Here is a 13,720-nt window from a genome sequence, read left to right as displayed (position 1 = left end):
AATTCTAAAAAGGCCATGGATGTGTGAGAGAGAAGGTCCTTAAAATTATGGGATACACTGAATCATTTTGTGTATTTTTCATGTACAGAGTGCTTCGTGGTGTATTGTATCATATTCTATGATTTCCATTACATGCATTATACTAACTTGTGTTATCATTTTAGTACATCAAAGCTTCACACTAACTGCTGTTGTTTCCTCTGTGGCCTCCCCTGACAGATATCCTTTCTCATAAATCACTGTCAGCACCATTAAGAAGCTCTTTAGCCGATCTATTAGTGTCCTGGTAGTGAAGAGTGGGTGGGCACAGACGGATGACGGGAAAATGAAAATATGTGACGGAGAGAAGTAGAGGGACTGTCTGAGATGAAAATCTGTCAGAAAAGCAGAAGAATAATCTTTTTTTCAATTGCATAAACAAAAAAATGACTAAAAATTGAGAGAATAAGAATCACTATAATAGTCCATTAATCTGCACAGTAACTGTTGCATGAGTATGCAATATCCACCAGATGTGGACTAATAGTGGACCATTTGTAAACCTTAAGATCACACACACACACACACACACACACATACACACACACACACCAGGATTTGCTGTGTCTCTACACCACTTAGAGACTTGGACACTTTTACTTCAGACAAAAGAACAGACTGTGTTTGTGCGTACATGACAACAAAGAAAGATACTCCAAAGTCTTATTCAAATAATTTATTCTCAACAGTGTTTCAGTATTAGACATATTTTTTCCTATTTGGCTTGAGTCAGGAGGATTTAATCGGCTCCACCTTTCAGCTGACAAACATGAGTTTGACGATTATCATAGTTAACATGTTGCTAAATCAAAATGTTTGGAATAAAAATGGATTTTATTACTATTACAAAGAGGCTCTAGTTTGACAGTTATTGTTGTGAGCTACAAGCCCTTACTTCTTATGGAGATGGCAACAACATCGTCCTCCTTTACCCTGTTCTATATACTTGCCGATCTAAAGCTGAATACCTCTTATAATAAGGTGGAAAGGAAAAGAGGAAGGGGAGCCCATGTCTTCACATTGCTGCTGTCGGTTAGAGAGGTTGGTCATAGGTGTTGAGAGAAAGTGCTCCAGAGTCACAGGAGCTCTTCATGCATTTGAGTGACAGCTGGCTCCCTGGACTCTGAGCTATGGAAGCTTCTATCTGAGCCTCTGACACCTGCACGGACAAAGCAAGAAGGAAAATCTGTGATAAGGTTCTGATAGGTTTTTGGACAAACATGTTGCTGTGCCATGAAAAGCAATACCTCTTCAAACTTTTTGGCTTTGTACTGCTCTGCCCCTTTCAAGAAGTTTAGTAAGATGATGTCACAGAGAACCGCGCCCTGCCACGACAGATACAAAAGATCAATGAGAGCCGAGAGCAACATGAGAACAATAGATTAGGTTGATAAGAATTTCATACCAGTCCAATCGAGGTAAAGGCAGCTACCAAGTTGATCATAGTTGGGATTGTGTTAAACTTTCCTGCCTGAAATAGATGGAGTCACTTTAGATGGCATGTAATGCAGTTTCATACACACAGGCTCTCTCCATAATGTTTAATTTTAAAATAAAGTACTATTTCTTAATGATTTTCTACACTATTATAACTGAAATGTATATTTAAAGATGGTGATTTATTTTCTAAACATTTACAGTCCGGGATTTAAAAGTCATATTTTTACACTTGGCTAGTATGCTTATTTTCTGCTCTGGTGAGAGAGGACGGATCGCGCTCCGTGCCAGCAGTTTAGTCTGAAGACTGAATTCTTGGAAACATCAGCTGAGCTATTTTCAAAGGAATATAGATAACATTCACTCACTGTGCAACAATGTGTAGGGCAACACATTGACCCTACAGCAGTAGAAGACCACACTAGGTGTCACTCATGCCAACTAAGAACGGGAAATCAAGGCTATAACCCACACAGGCTCACCAAAATTGGACAATAGAAACTTGGAAAAACATCGCCTGGTTTGTTCTTGAATCTTGATATCTGCCCTAACATTTGAAGGGTAGTGTCAGAATTTGGTATATACAACATGAAAGCATGGATGGTGGTGTAATGGTAGCAAAGATATTTTCTTGGCACACGCCTTTAGTACCAACTGGGCATTGTTTGTGCCACAGCCTACCAGAATATTGTTGCTGACCATTTTCATCCCTTTATGACCACAATGTACCCATCGTCTAGTGACTGCTTCCAGGAGGAAAACACTCTGTGTCATGAAGCTCAGATCATCTCAAACTGGTTTTTGGAACATGACACTGAGCTCACTGTACGCAAACAGCCTTCAAAGTCAACAAATCTTAATTCAGCGCAGCACCTTTAGGATGTTGTGGAATTGGAGATTTGTATCATGGTCCATGATGGTCCATGATACAAATCTCATGGAAATCTGCAGCAACTGTGCGATGCTCATACCAACAGGGACCAAAATCTCCTATGCCATGAAAACGAAAAGGGTGTTGAGCCTGGTGTTAAAAGCATGTACCCGATAAAGTTGTTGGTGAGTATATTTGCTTATGCAATTACTGGAAATTTGGAAGCTTCAAAACGTTTGTGCTGTGTTTAGAAAAACAGCCTATGCAATAGGCTAAGTCTAGAGTCTAAGCTAAGCTAGCTCTGTGCTACAATAAGCTAACGTGGTGGTAGTAGGTTTCCCACAATGCTCAGCTCAACAAAATGATTTTAGTTCATGTTAAATTGAGACTTCTGCAAAGTTTCTTGATTTTGTCATGTTTCAGTGTTTTTTTAATTAATAAATGTCACATTTTCTGAAAATAAATTACATAAAATGACACATGGAAATTCTTTGTTTTAGCCAGTTGTTATCACACTTTGTCTAATATTAAGTTTGAAGACAACTCACTTTGCCAGTGACCATGACATCAAAACGGATCGCAAAAGCCTTATGAAGAGTCCGAAATTCAGTCCCATTCTCTGTTTTGAAATATTTTGCATATCTGTATTCAAAGAAGAGAAAAGAGTAACTAAAGACTGATTTTTTAAAAAAAGAAGTAAACTTGAAGAGGAAGAATCATTATCACTACCTGAAGTTGTATCCTTTGGACACAGCATTCTTGGCAAATGGAGCATCGAGTCGTGTGAAGGAGTACTTGGGAATACATTTTTCAATGTTTAAGTCCAGGTTACATTCCCACTGAATGTTTATTCCTATTTCTCCACCCTGAGACAGAAGGATTGGGAAAAGAGAGACACCCCTTGAGGTTCAGCACCTAAATATGTAATACCAGCTTTGGCTTTGACGTAAATATGTGTCAAAGCTAAGGCTGGTATTGAAGTGTATGGAATTGGATTGACTTTAGGTCAGAGAGAATTAATGTGAAATACTTCCAAAAATATCTGGCTTTTTGAGCTAAGTGTTATCTTGTGCACTTAATGATGATTGAGGCACTTCAGAAGCTTTGCATAGGAAGGACAAGACCGCTGTCTGTAACTTGAAACATCCTAACAGTGACAAGACCTTCATACGACCTTGTACACTCATGCTTACCTTGCTTAACAGTTCGGTTATATTCTGACCGGTGTAGTTCAGCACATCCCCCACACGAAAGATGGGGCAAAGGGGGTTGTCCTCTGGATGGTATTTACATTTCTTGATTTCATTGGCTGTCATTGTGGGTGGAAAGTTCCCTCTGAGTAAGGAAAATGATTTTATGTTTTTTTTAAAAGACACTCATAATATATTGATGTTTTTTAGCTGCTTCGGTTAAGGTTTGTGGGGTTTACCTGGTGACATTAAAAAGAGGGAAACGAATACTGTTTTTGATGAAAATAGTGAAGGTGTTCACATCCATTGGTTCACTGTGGGAGATAAACACAGAGACAAGGGGACAAAGATGACACTTTCAGTGAGTGAAATGTATTTGTGTGGGATGTGCGTGCACTCTTACATTTTGATGGCATCATTTTCAGCTGGACACCATCCTTCCATCTCACACATGCCATGGGACTCATTGGAGTTTTTAAGGCAAGCACCTGTTATTACACCTGGTGTGTAAGAAAGAAGAGGAAGGAAACATTGTGCTCAGGTAACTGAATGGAGATACTGTTAGCCATAATAATGATCAGTTATACAGTGCTGTGAAGTAGTATTTACCCCAAGTGTTTTTGTACATTTGCCACACACATTTCAGATCATCAAACACATTTTTATGTCAGACAGTGATAACCCAAGCACATACAAATTGCAGATTGAAAATAATAATTTCATTTATTAAGGGAAAAAAATGATGTGTGAAAAAGTAATTGTCCCACTTAAATTATTAATGTTTTGGAAATCTGAGTTAAGTTTCATTACATCCAGGCCTGATTACTGACCAGACCTACTGAATCAAGAATTTACTTAGATAGAACCTGTCTGACAAAGTGGGCTAGGTCAAAACATTTCAAGAAGCCAAACAACATGCCACGATCTGAAGAAACTTGACAACCATCTGTTTGTAAAGGGCTACAAAACAATTTCTAAGGCTTTCGACGTGGAAGAGCCTTTATCCACAGACAGAGAAAATTTGGACAAGCGGTGAACCTTTGCCGGAAATGGCTGGTTGACCGAAATTACTCCAATCGCATCGACGACTCACAAAGAACATCAACCAAAGAACTGCAGGTCTCACTTGCCTCATTTAAGGTCAGAGTTCATGATTCATAAGAAAGAGACTGGGCAAAAATGGCATCCATGGAAGAGTAACAGTGAGCAGACGATCACAAAGGCTCATCTCAGATTTGCAGAGAAACATCACGATGAGCCTCAAGACTTTTAATCAAATATTCTGTGAGACAAAACTTTAACATCTAGTGCAAAACTAACACAAAATTTAATAGAAAGTTCATCATACTAATAGTCAAACACGGTGGTGGTAGCGTGATTGTCTGGGGCTGCTTTGGTAGACTTGCCATAATTGATGGAGTAATGAATTCGGCTCTCTGAAAGAAAATCCTGAAGAAGAATGTCCAGCCATCAGTCCATGCCCTGAAGCTCAAGCTCACTTGGGTCATGCAACAGGACAATGATCCAAAAAATAACAGCAAGTCCACTGATGTCCTCTGAATGGCTTAAAAAATGAACAAAATGAAGGTTTTAGAGTGGCCTAGTCACTGTGGCCTAAGTCTGGACTTGAGATGACCATTCATCCTCAATCAGCAAATAAGAGTGGGCCAAAATTCCTCCAGTCCACAAGGACAAGGACTCATTACCAATTATTGCAAACACTTGAGTGCAATTCTTGCTGCCACAACCACTTATTAGGCTTAGGGGTGAATTACTTTGTCAGACAGGGCCAGAGAGTTTTGGATAACGTTTACTGCAAATTGTTTGTAAACAATATAAAACTATAAATATTTACCCTGCTTTTTGATTTAGGTTCATACTCTGTGCAGTTGATATTCTTCTAAAATATGCTAAAGGACATGGCACCTGGTTGTAAAGACTGAAATATTTAACAATGAGCATTGTCTGACTTTCTGTTACCAATATGTTTCAATATTATAATATTAAACCTGCAAAACATAGGAACACATTTCAATTTTCACCATTTACTACATTGGGTTTAAACAATATCAGGTGGTATAAAGATTCCATCAATAAATCTACAAGTTTAACAAAGGCTGGCTCATTCTACTATAAATATATTCTTATATTCAATTAAAGATTATTTGACGATACAATAATATCACAAACATCTTTGCACATTATTTTGAAGATATTATTTATATTGATATTATTTTTAAGAAGGTTTGTTCCTGGGTATTAAGTGCTACATTCTGCCTTATGTCTCAAAGGTAGATAAAATAAATCTATGATTCTTTTTAAACTTCACTTCTACTTTAAAAATATTTTTGTCCCGGTTAAAAGAACAAAGAAACCCTGTTTTGTTTTGTTTTGTTAAATAGCGTAATTCATTTCCTCAGTTTTTAGCACCATGCCTTATTTTATTAATTCAATTTTTGGGTTAAAAGATTTTTTCATGATTATTTTTTCATCTAGTATTTACTTACCAGCCAATGCCACAAATCTGATTTAAAGAATATTTAAAGATAAGCAAAGTTACAACACCACAGACTTGACATCAGCACGTTTCTGTTTCTGTTGAAAGTTTCTGTTTAAAATAAATCTGACTCACCGTTGTAAAGGTTGCTGCCAACATGCTTCTGGCAGTCTTCATCGGAAGAACATTTCTTCTCAGTCTAAAAACAACATAAACACAGAAACTGAATGCATGCTAGACAAAATAAGAAACATATAGAAATGTAACAGTGGATGAACAGGAACACATGGACGACTGCTCTGGTGCTTTTACTACTGAAAAATAAAACTGAAAATCACATCTCTAAGATAATAATAACGGATTGGATTTATATAGCGCTTTACAATGCCACTATTCATTCACTCACTGGTGGAGGGACGCTACGGTTGCAGCCACAGCTGCCCTGGGGCAGACTGACAGAAGCGAGGATGCCATATCGCGCCATCGGCCCCTCTGGCCAACACCAGTAGGTGTTGCCCAAGGACACAACAACCAGGACAGAGAGCCCGGGGATCAAACCAGCGACCTTCCGGTTATAGATGCGCTTCCCAACCCCCTGAGCCACGGTCGCTATATATCAGTCTAAATATAACCCGATATATCAGTCCAAATATAACTTGAAAAATGTTGCAGTATTACCAGCTGCTATTAATGCACTGTGAGGTCAGTTTTTAATCATCCTGTCTGCCACTGACAGATAAAAGGCTGCGTTTAAGAGCCTACAGATCTGCCTGTTTACGTTAGAAACATTAAAGAATACATATCAGAGATATTACTAATTGCATTCATCTTATACTAACATGAAGCTGTTTCCATACCAAATGAATAAATGTAACAAATTCCAGAATAGATTCAAAGACTCCCGTTCTTCCCATTCTATATACAGTTTTAGCATTGCCTTGAGAATCGAGTCTCTGCCTGCCATCCGGAGGCAAGGCCCTCCTACCTGGTCACACACACCGTCTCATTACAAAATGGTAAATGGCTTGCATTTGTATAGCGCTTTACTACCAAAGCGCTTCACATTACATTCAGTCATTCACCCATTCACACACACATTCACACACTGGTGATGGCAAGCTACATTGTAGCCACAGCTGCCCTGGGGCGCACTGACACACTACTGTGACAAACTGATGACTTCTCCAGGTTATACTCTGCCTAAGAAAAATGGATGGATGGACCATACTGCCAACACTACACTGAGAAGGAGTTAATGGCTCAAGGTGTGTCCTCTGCCCTTCAGCTCATTACTGCATCCTACCGCCACTCACAGGTAGGAGTAGAATGTAATTTGATGTCAGTGCAAAAGAGACTAAAACTTTAATTAGATTTGTCAGAAAAAATAAATATAGTCATAAATCTTTACTGATATATATGACCATGTTTTTGCTGTAGGGCTTTCAGTGAATTAGCTGAAGACTTCCTGTTGATTCTCTGGAGACCAAAAACACCCCGTAAGTATAAATGCCAGGCAGATATCTGCTGGAATATCAGTTTGCAATAATATTGATCCTGATATGTTGACAAAAAATCTGCAATTTGGTTTCCTTGTTCAAAATATGCAATATTTTTGACGTATTTTATGCTGCCTAGGAATAAGAAGACATAAGTGGTTACAATAAAACCAGCAAGCCTTAAAATCGACTGAAAATTAATGGTAAGATAGTAAAACGTGACAAAAGCATGCGTTTGAATGTGTACTCACCTCTGTACATCGTCCTTGGAACTGATTTTCAGTGACGATGAGTTTGGTGATGATGCAGAACACGCCTGAACCCTAAAACAACAACTGAATGCTTATGATATGCTTTGTGTTTATTTATTACTACACATATGAGACTGGGAAGAAAGCTTGCTCATCATAAAAGTTATTTTAACAACACTTTCAACTGCAGCATCTTAACTGCCAACATTGTTAATAACTCATAGAAAACTACAAAGTTTAAATATGTCATGTTATCATCACGTCACTCACCTGAGGGGGCGACACGTAATCAGCCACGTCCATCACACGATTCTGATAGTTCTCATTTTGGTTTTGGTTTTGTAGATAACCAAAGCCTTTGACTTTGGTCATCACGGAGGACTCAATGTTGGTGTCGCTTGACTGATAAGCTTTCTCATGGATGAAGACCCAGCTGCATGACACGGATCAGTGAAAGAAATATTTTGTAATTTAGCTAAGGAAAACTCAATTTACACCCATGATTACACACATTATTACACTCTGAAAAAAACTCAAAAGAAAACTACAGATCACTGACCCGACAAAATAGGTGATGATGAGCAGCTGTACAATACGGTTGATGATACCCACAGACCAGCTCTTTACCACCACGGATTTGGTGGTCTCGTAGGTGAAGAAATCAGTCAAGAACCCCCACAAAACGAAGCCCATTGCTGCTCGTCAGTGTGACCCAGGTAGCAATGACTCTGAGAGAAAAGTGCAACTCTTCTCCCCAACAGGTGCCTTCTTGGAAACTTGATGGTAAATCTTTCACAATACAGCTCTCCCTTCTGGTTCAAATAAAGAAATAAGATCCTAATTTTCACCCTGCTTGTATCATCTCTCAGTCCTGCCTGTGTTTATCGCCTTCCTTGCATGCTTAGTTTTGTTGGTTTATGACACAAATTGGACCTCCCCCTTTCTTGACACAAACGAGTGGGAGGAAAATGTCTCCTCTGTCCCTCCCTCTGTCTCTTTCTTCTCCACAAATCCCCATCCCCAAACACACTAACCATGCACAGACAAATGCACAATTAGACTGAGGCAGTAATCGATACCCCATATGTCCACTGTGATTTGCTCACAGCATGCTTTCAGTAATAATGTAATCATTTTCGTCTTTCATGTGTTAGTGTCTGACTCAGAAGGAATCTACCACTCACACTTTCCATTTCACTTTTAGTAACCATTTTATTAGCAGCATGAAGAAAAAATGATAAAATTGGATGCTTTAGTGGTTTAGTTCATGAGAATAAAATTTTGCAGACATTAGAATAAACCAGACAGAAAGCATCAGAAGGCAGATTTTATCTGTTATTTAGTAACAGATGTTATATTGCAGCAGAGATAACCTCCTGGTTGGCTGGGGCCTGTCTGTTTGGATTTTGCATGTCCTCCCTGTGTCTGTTTCTTTGATTTCCTGTTGTTAAGTTTCTTCCTTCCACAGTTAATACTGACTGAGGTGTAGATGCCAGTATGAACAGATGTCTTTACCCCTGTTATGGACCACTGACCCCTCCGGGATGTACATCTTACCTAATACTAGCTGGGATATGTGGTATGTTAGAAAAATGAGCGCTGCAATGGATATGGTAGAAATAAACAGTAAATATAAGGTCAGACAGAACAGTGAATGGTCCAAAATACAGTCCACAAACTAAAAAATAACCATAGCAAAGACTATCACAGGGCTGGAAACGAAACAGATACTGTGACAAAAAGTTAAAAAGAAAACCATGATAACTAACACAAGACATGAAAGGAAACAAACCTTCAAAGTAAAAAACAGGAAGTAACCTGAAGACAAACACTAAGCACCGAGACAAGAAGAACACATTAACACGAGACAGAGTTACTATAATTTGTCCTCATTTCTTTATGGTCTGTGATGAACAAGTGGTGCTGCTGATTGTTTATTGATTGTTCATCTTATTAAATGTGATATAAGTAATGCTCTAAATAGAAGAGATGACTATGTTTGCTTTTAGCCACATAGAGAGGAAGGACCTTCCGTTCTTTAACTAAACAAGAAAGCCTGAGTGCAGAAAGTTGTTTGTACTTTCATATAAGTGGCTGTGAAAAACTTCTGGAAATGTCATCATTTAAAATGAAACCACTGGGGGAAATCTTAATGTTCAATATGACTCCATTATATGCAATTTTGTCACCTTTCTGCACATCAGTGGCATAGAAAAAAAGCAATGTGCTTCCATACTTACAGATGACGCCTCAATAACAGCACTGCAACAAATTACAAAGAGCAGTATTACTGACAAGTGTGCAATAAGTGCGACATATGATACGATCGGTTTTCAATACATTCACAAGGACCAGCAGCATTAGTGCCTTTTACATTAGAGAGATAATGTAATGCAGTGACAGCGCTCTGTGTGTGTGTGTCTGTGTGTAGATAGTATGTAATTACTTAAGTGGATCCATTATGTTTGTGGTCAGCTAATGGTGACCTAATACAATGTAAGATACATCTAAAAACACACACAAGCATGCGCTGAACATGCAAACAAGATCACAAGCTTTCATGTAAATGTCATGTTTATATCAGCAGAAAACTGAACACTAAACCCTATTCGTCAGAGTGTAATTGAATGGGGAGCAGACTGGTGAAAGGGGAAACTGCAGCGGAAAAGATAATTATGTCACAGGAAGGGATGTATGCAAACACTTTCCACTCTGATTTTCTTTGGGCTCCACATTTAGGACATGACTAAACACACTGACACCTGCACGGCACCCAAACACACCACATGAAGAGCGTACGCAGCTCATTGTAGCGAGGTTACTCTTTGCCATGAATCTTAGCAGACACATTCATGCTCTCCAGAGGATTTATTCTACCGACTTGGAATATAATCATATTCATGGTCAAGGAAGTCACATGCAATATGAAGTACATATTTAAAATTCGAACTTAAACATCTATTCATCAAATGTGTTGCAAAGTGAATAGAAATTATTGGAATATTCTAATAGTTCATCCTTTAAATTTAATCTAGTCAAAGAATCACTTCAAGCTGTCAATTTGTTCAAGTAATCTGAATCAATTTCAGCCCATGCTTCCTGAAATCCTCCCACAAATGAAATTAGTATAAAAGCCACTTCTTATGTAATATAAGTTTAAGCTGTTCCCACAATAGCTCAATAGGATTATGATGCAGTGCAGGTCATCATAGACTCAATACCTTACTTCTTTCACTCTAAAAAGTTCCTCTAATACTTTGGTGCTTTGATTCATGATTAAGGTGCAGGAGGAAACCACAAAAACTTTAAGGGAAGCACCTGAAAATAACAAGTCAGTTAATCCTCACATATATCAGTGCATCTAGTTAGGACGCATGTGCCACATGTGCAGTGTGATTTGAATTGACATGTGTAGCATAATTGACTAAAAATTACTAAAATTGTAAGGTATGACTCAAATGCCAAACTATGGATGCATTCCTTCTAAAAACTCAAAGACTGTTAACAGACAGAAGAACAACTGAAATCACAGTGACATAACAGAGAGTAAAGGAGTATAAAAGGACAATCACACAAGACAAAAAGAACAAACCTCAGCTTTTTAATTCATATTCTGTTTACTTATTAAGAGAGCTGGAAAGGGTACATTCAAAAAAAATTAATCAAAGGAAACCAAATTAAAACAATAACACTGAAAGCTCTGCCTAGTTGCAGCTTCACAGAGCCACTTTGCAACACCTCGAGTTTCACATGATGATAACAAATATCAAATGATAACAAATATCCAAGGCTATTCTAAGGATATGTGATCAGTACTACAGGATGTGGGAAGAGTACCTTATTGTCAAAAGCCACATTAAGTGGAGATGAACTTTAGAGCTGGTATCGTTTAGCTCTTAAAAACCACTCTTCAAACCACCTTGTACTTAGGCTTCAGCAAATCGCTAAAACCACTGTCTCTTCAGCTTTGACTAGGGCAGCCAGTTAACACACACTCTCAAACCACCCCGCCTGGTCAAGCGAGCAAAAGTGTAGGTAGGTCCTATGGGAGTATCTTAACAGCTTAAGAGGTTTGGTTTTCATTCTGTGTTGAAAAATTACACTAACATACGCTGATCATATTAATTTCTTCAAGGATTTTTGGACCACATGGCTGAGTTTTTCTGGAGCTATTTTCATTTGCAGAGTTAATCACATGTAGCTCAATTGTCACTAAGATACATGTTTAATTCTGCTTTCTGTGAGCCCTGTATAGACTTCTGAGTGATGCTGATTTACATATAAATTTTTTAGTAACTACACTGTGGAGGGATGTTTTTAAAGTATTTCATAGTTCACATAGATAAGAATTTCCCCACAAGCTCAGACAACAGCCACTAGTACGGGTTGGGCACCCATTTGACTTCAGGACTGCTTTAATTCTTCGTGGCGTAGATTCCAGAAGATGCTAGAAACATTCTTCAGAGATTTTGGTCCATATTGAAATGACAGCAGTCACTGTTTGTTGCACTTGTGAATGTCCTGTTACACCAAATCCCAAAAGTGTCCTGGTCACTGTGGAGGTCAATTGAGTATGAGTATAGTTTGCTGTGTTGTGCCTTCAGAGGTGCCCTTTTCCATAACTTGGTGGTTGTTTAACATGTGTATTTGCCTTCCTACCAGCTCAAAGCAGTCTGGACATTCTTCTCTGACCTCAACAAAGTATTTTCAGTCAGAAATCTACTGCTTACTGGACATTTTCTCTTCTCTGACCAGTCTGTCAACCCCAGAGATGGCTGTGGGGGAAAATCTCAGATCAGCAGTTTCTGAAATACTCAGACGAGCCTGTCTGGCAGTAACAAGCATGCCATGTTCAAAGTCACTTAAAATGACCTTTCTTCCTCATTCTGCTCAGTTTGAACTTCAGCATCCAGTCACAACCATGTCTACGTTTAGACTGTACTGCCAATCATATGATTGAGTGGCTGCCATCTGATTTCTTATATTCCTCCTATACTGGCTTCTCTTCGTTGGCTCCCTGTTAAATCAAATTTAAAGAATCCAATTTAAAATCCTGCTCCTCACATACAAGGTCTTGAATAATCAACCGATCCTATCTTAATGAACTTATAGTACCGCATCACCCCATTAAAGCACTTTGCTCTCAGACTGATGGTTTACTTGTGGCTCCTACAGTATCTAAAAGCAGAACACCCCTCGTCTGTCAAACCAGCTTCCAGAGACAGACACTCTCTCTACTTTTAAGATTAGACTTATAACTTTAGCATATAGTTAGGGCTCCTCTCAGTTACACTGCAGTAGGTCTAGGCTGCTGGGGGATCCCCATGATGCATTGAGTTTTACGTCTTCAGTTACCCTTCTCACTCACATTTTTGGTTTGTTAACATGTGTTAACCTCTCTGCCTTTAATCATTAGTTAATGTTAATCTCTGTCCCCCTTTCCAGAGCATGTCTTTGTCCTGTGTTCCTCCCCTCACCCCCAACTGGTGGTAGCAGATGGGCGCTCCTCCCTCAGCCTGGTTCTGCTGGAGGTTTCTTCCTGTTAAAAGGGAGTTTTTCCTTCCCGCTATCGCCAAAGCACTTGCTCATAGGAGGTTATAATATTGTTGGGGGTTTTCTCTGTATTATTGTAGGGTCTTTACCTTAAAATATAAAGCGCTTTGAGGAAACTGCTGTTGTGATTTAGCGCTAAATAAACAAAACTGAATTTAACTGAATGGCTGAAACGGTGTATGTAAAGAAACTTTTAAACATTCTAAACAATGAATGAATGTTTACATGTTGTAAATAACACTAAATGGACCACATTCATTAAATGTGCTTTACAAGCTACTTTACACGCAAACGGCAGCAAGCAATCTCTCAAGGTGACCGTTTGACCATCAGTTCAGAATCTTTTTCCATGAGGATCAAAGCACCACCAACTGAGTTTTTATTGA

General features: G+C 38.7%; 1 protein-coding gene across 2 annotated transcripts; it reads right to left on the bottom strand.

Annotated features, from left to right (window-relative positions):
- Window positions 1–735: 735 nt before the first annotated feature.
- Window positions 736–8,644, bottom strand: p2rx3a (purinergic receptor P2X, ligand-gated ion channel, 3a). Of its 2 annotated transcripts, XM_026180388.1 has the most exons (12): window positions 8,341–8,644; window positions 8,052–8,214; window positions 7,782–7,853; window positions 6,170–6,233; window positions 3,941–4,037; window positions 3,777–3,851; window positions 3,541–3,682; window positions 3,077–3,213; window positions 2,896–2,989; window positions 1,445–1,510; window positions 1,287–1,364; window positions 736–1,198 (listed from the first exon to the last, which is right to left on the bottom strand). In XM_026180388.1, the coding sequence occupies exons 1-12, from the start codon at window positions 8,472–8,474 to the stop codon at window positions 1,073–1,075; spliced, it is 1,248 nt and encodes a 415-aa protein (XP_026036173.1). In that variant the 5' UTR covers window positions 8,475–8,644; the 3' UTR covers window positions 736–1,072. The 2 variants fall into 2 exon arrangements, with proteins under 2 accessions (XP_026036173.1, XP_026036164.1); XM_026180379.1 differs by having other exon boundaries at window positions 736–1,364.
- Window positions 8,645–13,720: the final 5,076 nt, after the last annotated feature.

Source organism: Astatotilapia calliptera, chromosome 2, assembly GCF_900246225.1.
Source record: "Astatotilapia calliptera chromosome 2, fAstCal1.2, whole genome shotgun sequence".
Classification (NCBI taxonomy): Eukaryota; Metazoa; Chordata; class Actinopteri; order Cichliformes; family Cichlidae; genus Astatotilapia; species Astatotilapia calliptera.
The sequence above is the reverse complement of the archived record's forward strand: the minus strand, read 5'-3'. Positions and strand labels throughout refer to the sequence as shown.

Bases quoted from the DNA above. Each gene is read 5' to 3' on its own strand.
- p2rx3a (XM_026180379.1), bottom strand. From the start codon at position 8,474: ATGGGCTTCGTTTTGTGGGGGTTCTTGACTGATTTCTTCACCTACGAG. The intron at 8,215-8,340 runs GTCAGTGATCTG...CGTGTCATGCAG, and splicing joins ATCATCACCTATTTTGTCGG to CTGGGTCTTCATCCATGAGA. The intron at 1,511-2,895 runs GTGAGTTGTCTT...CATCTATTTCAG, and splicing joins ATGTCATGGTCACTGGCAAA to GCAGGAAAGTTTAACACAAT.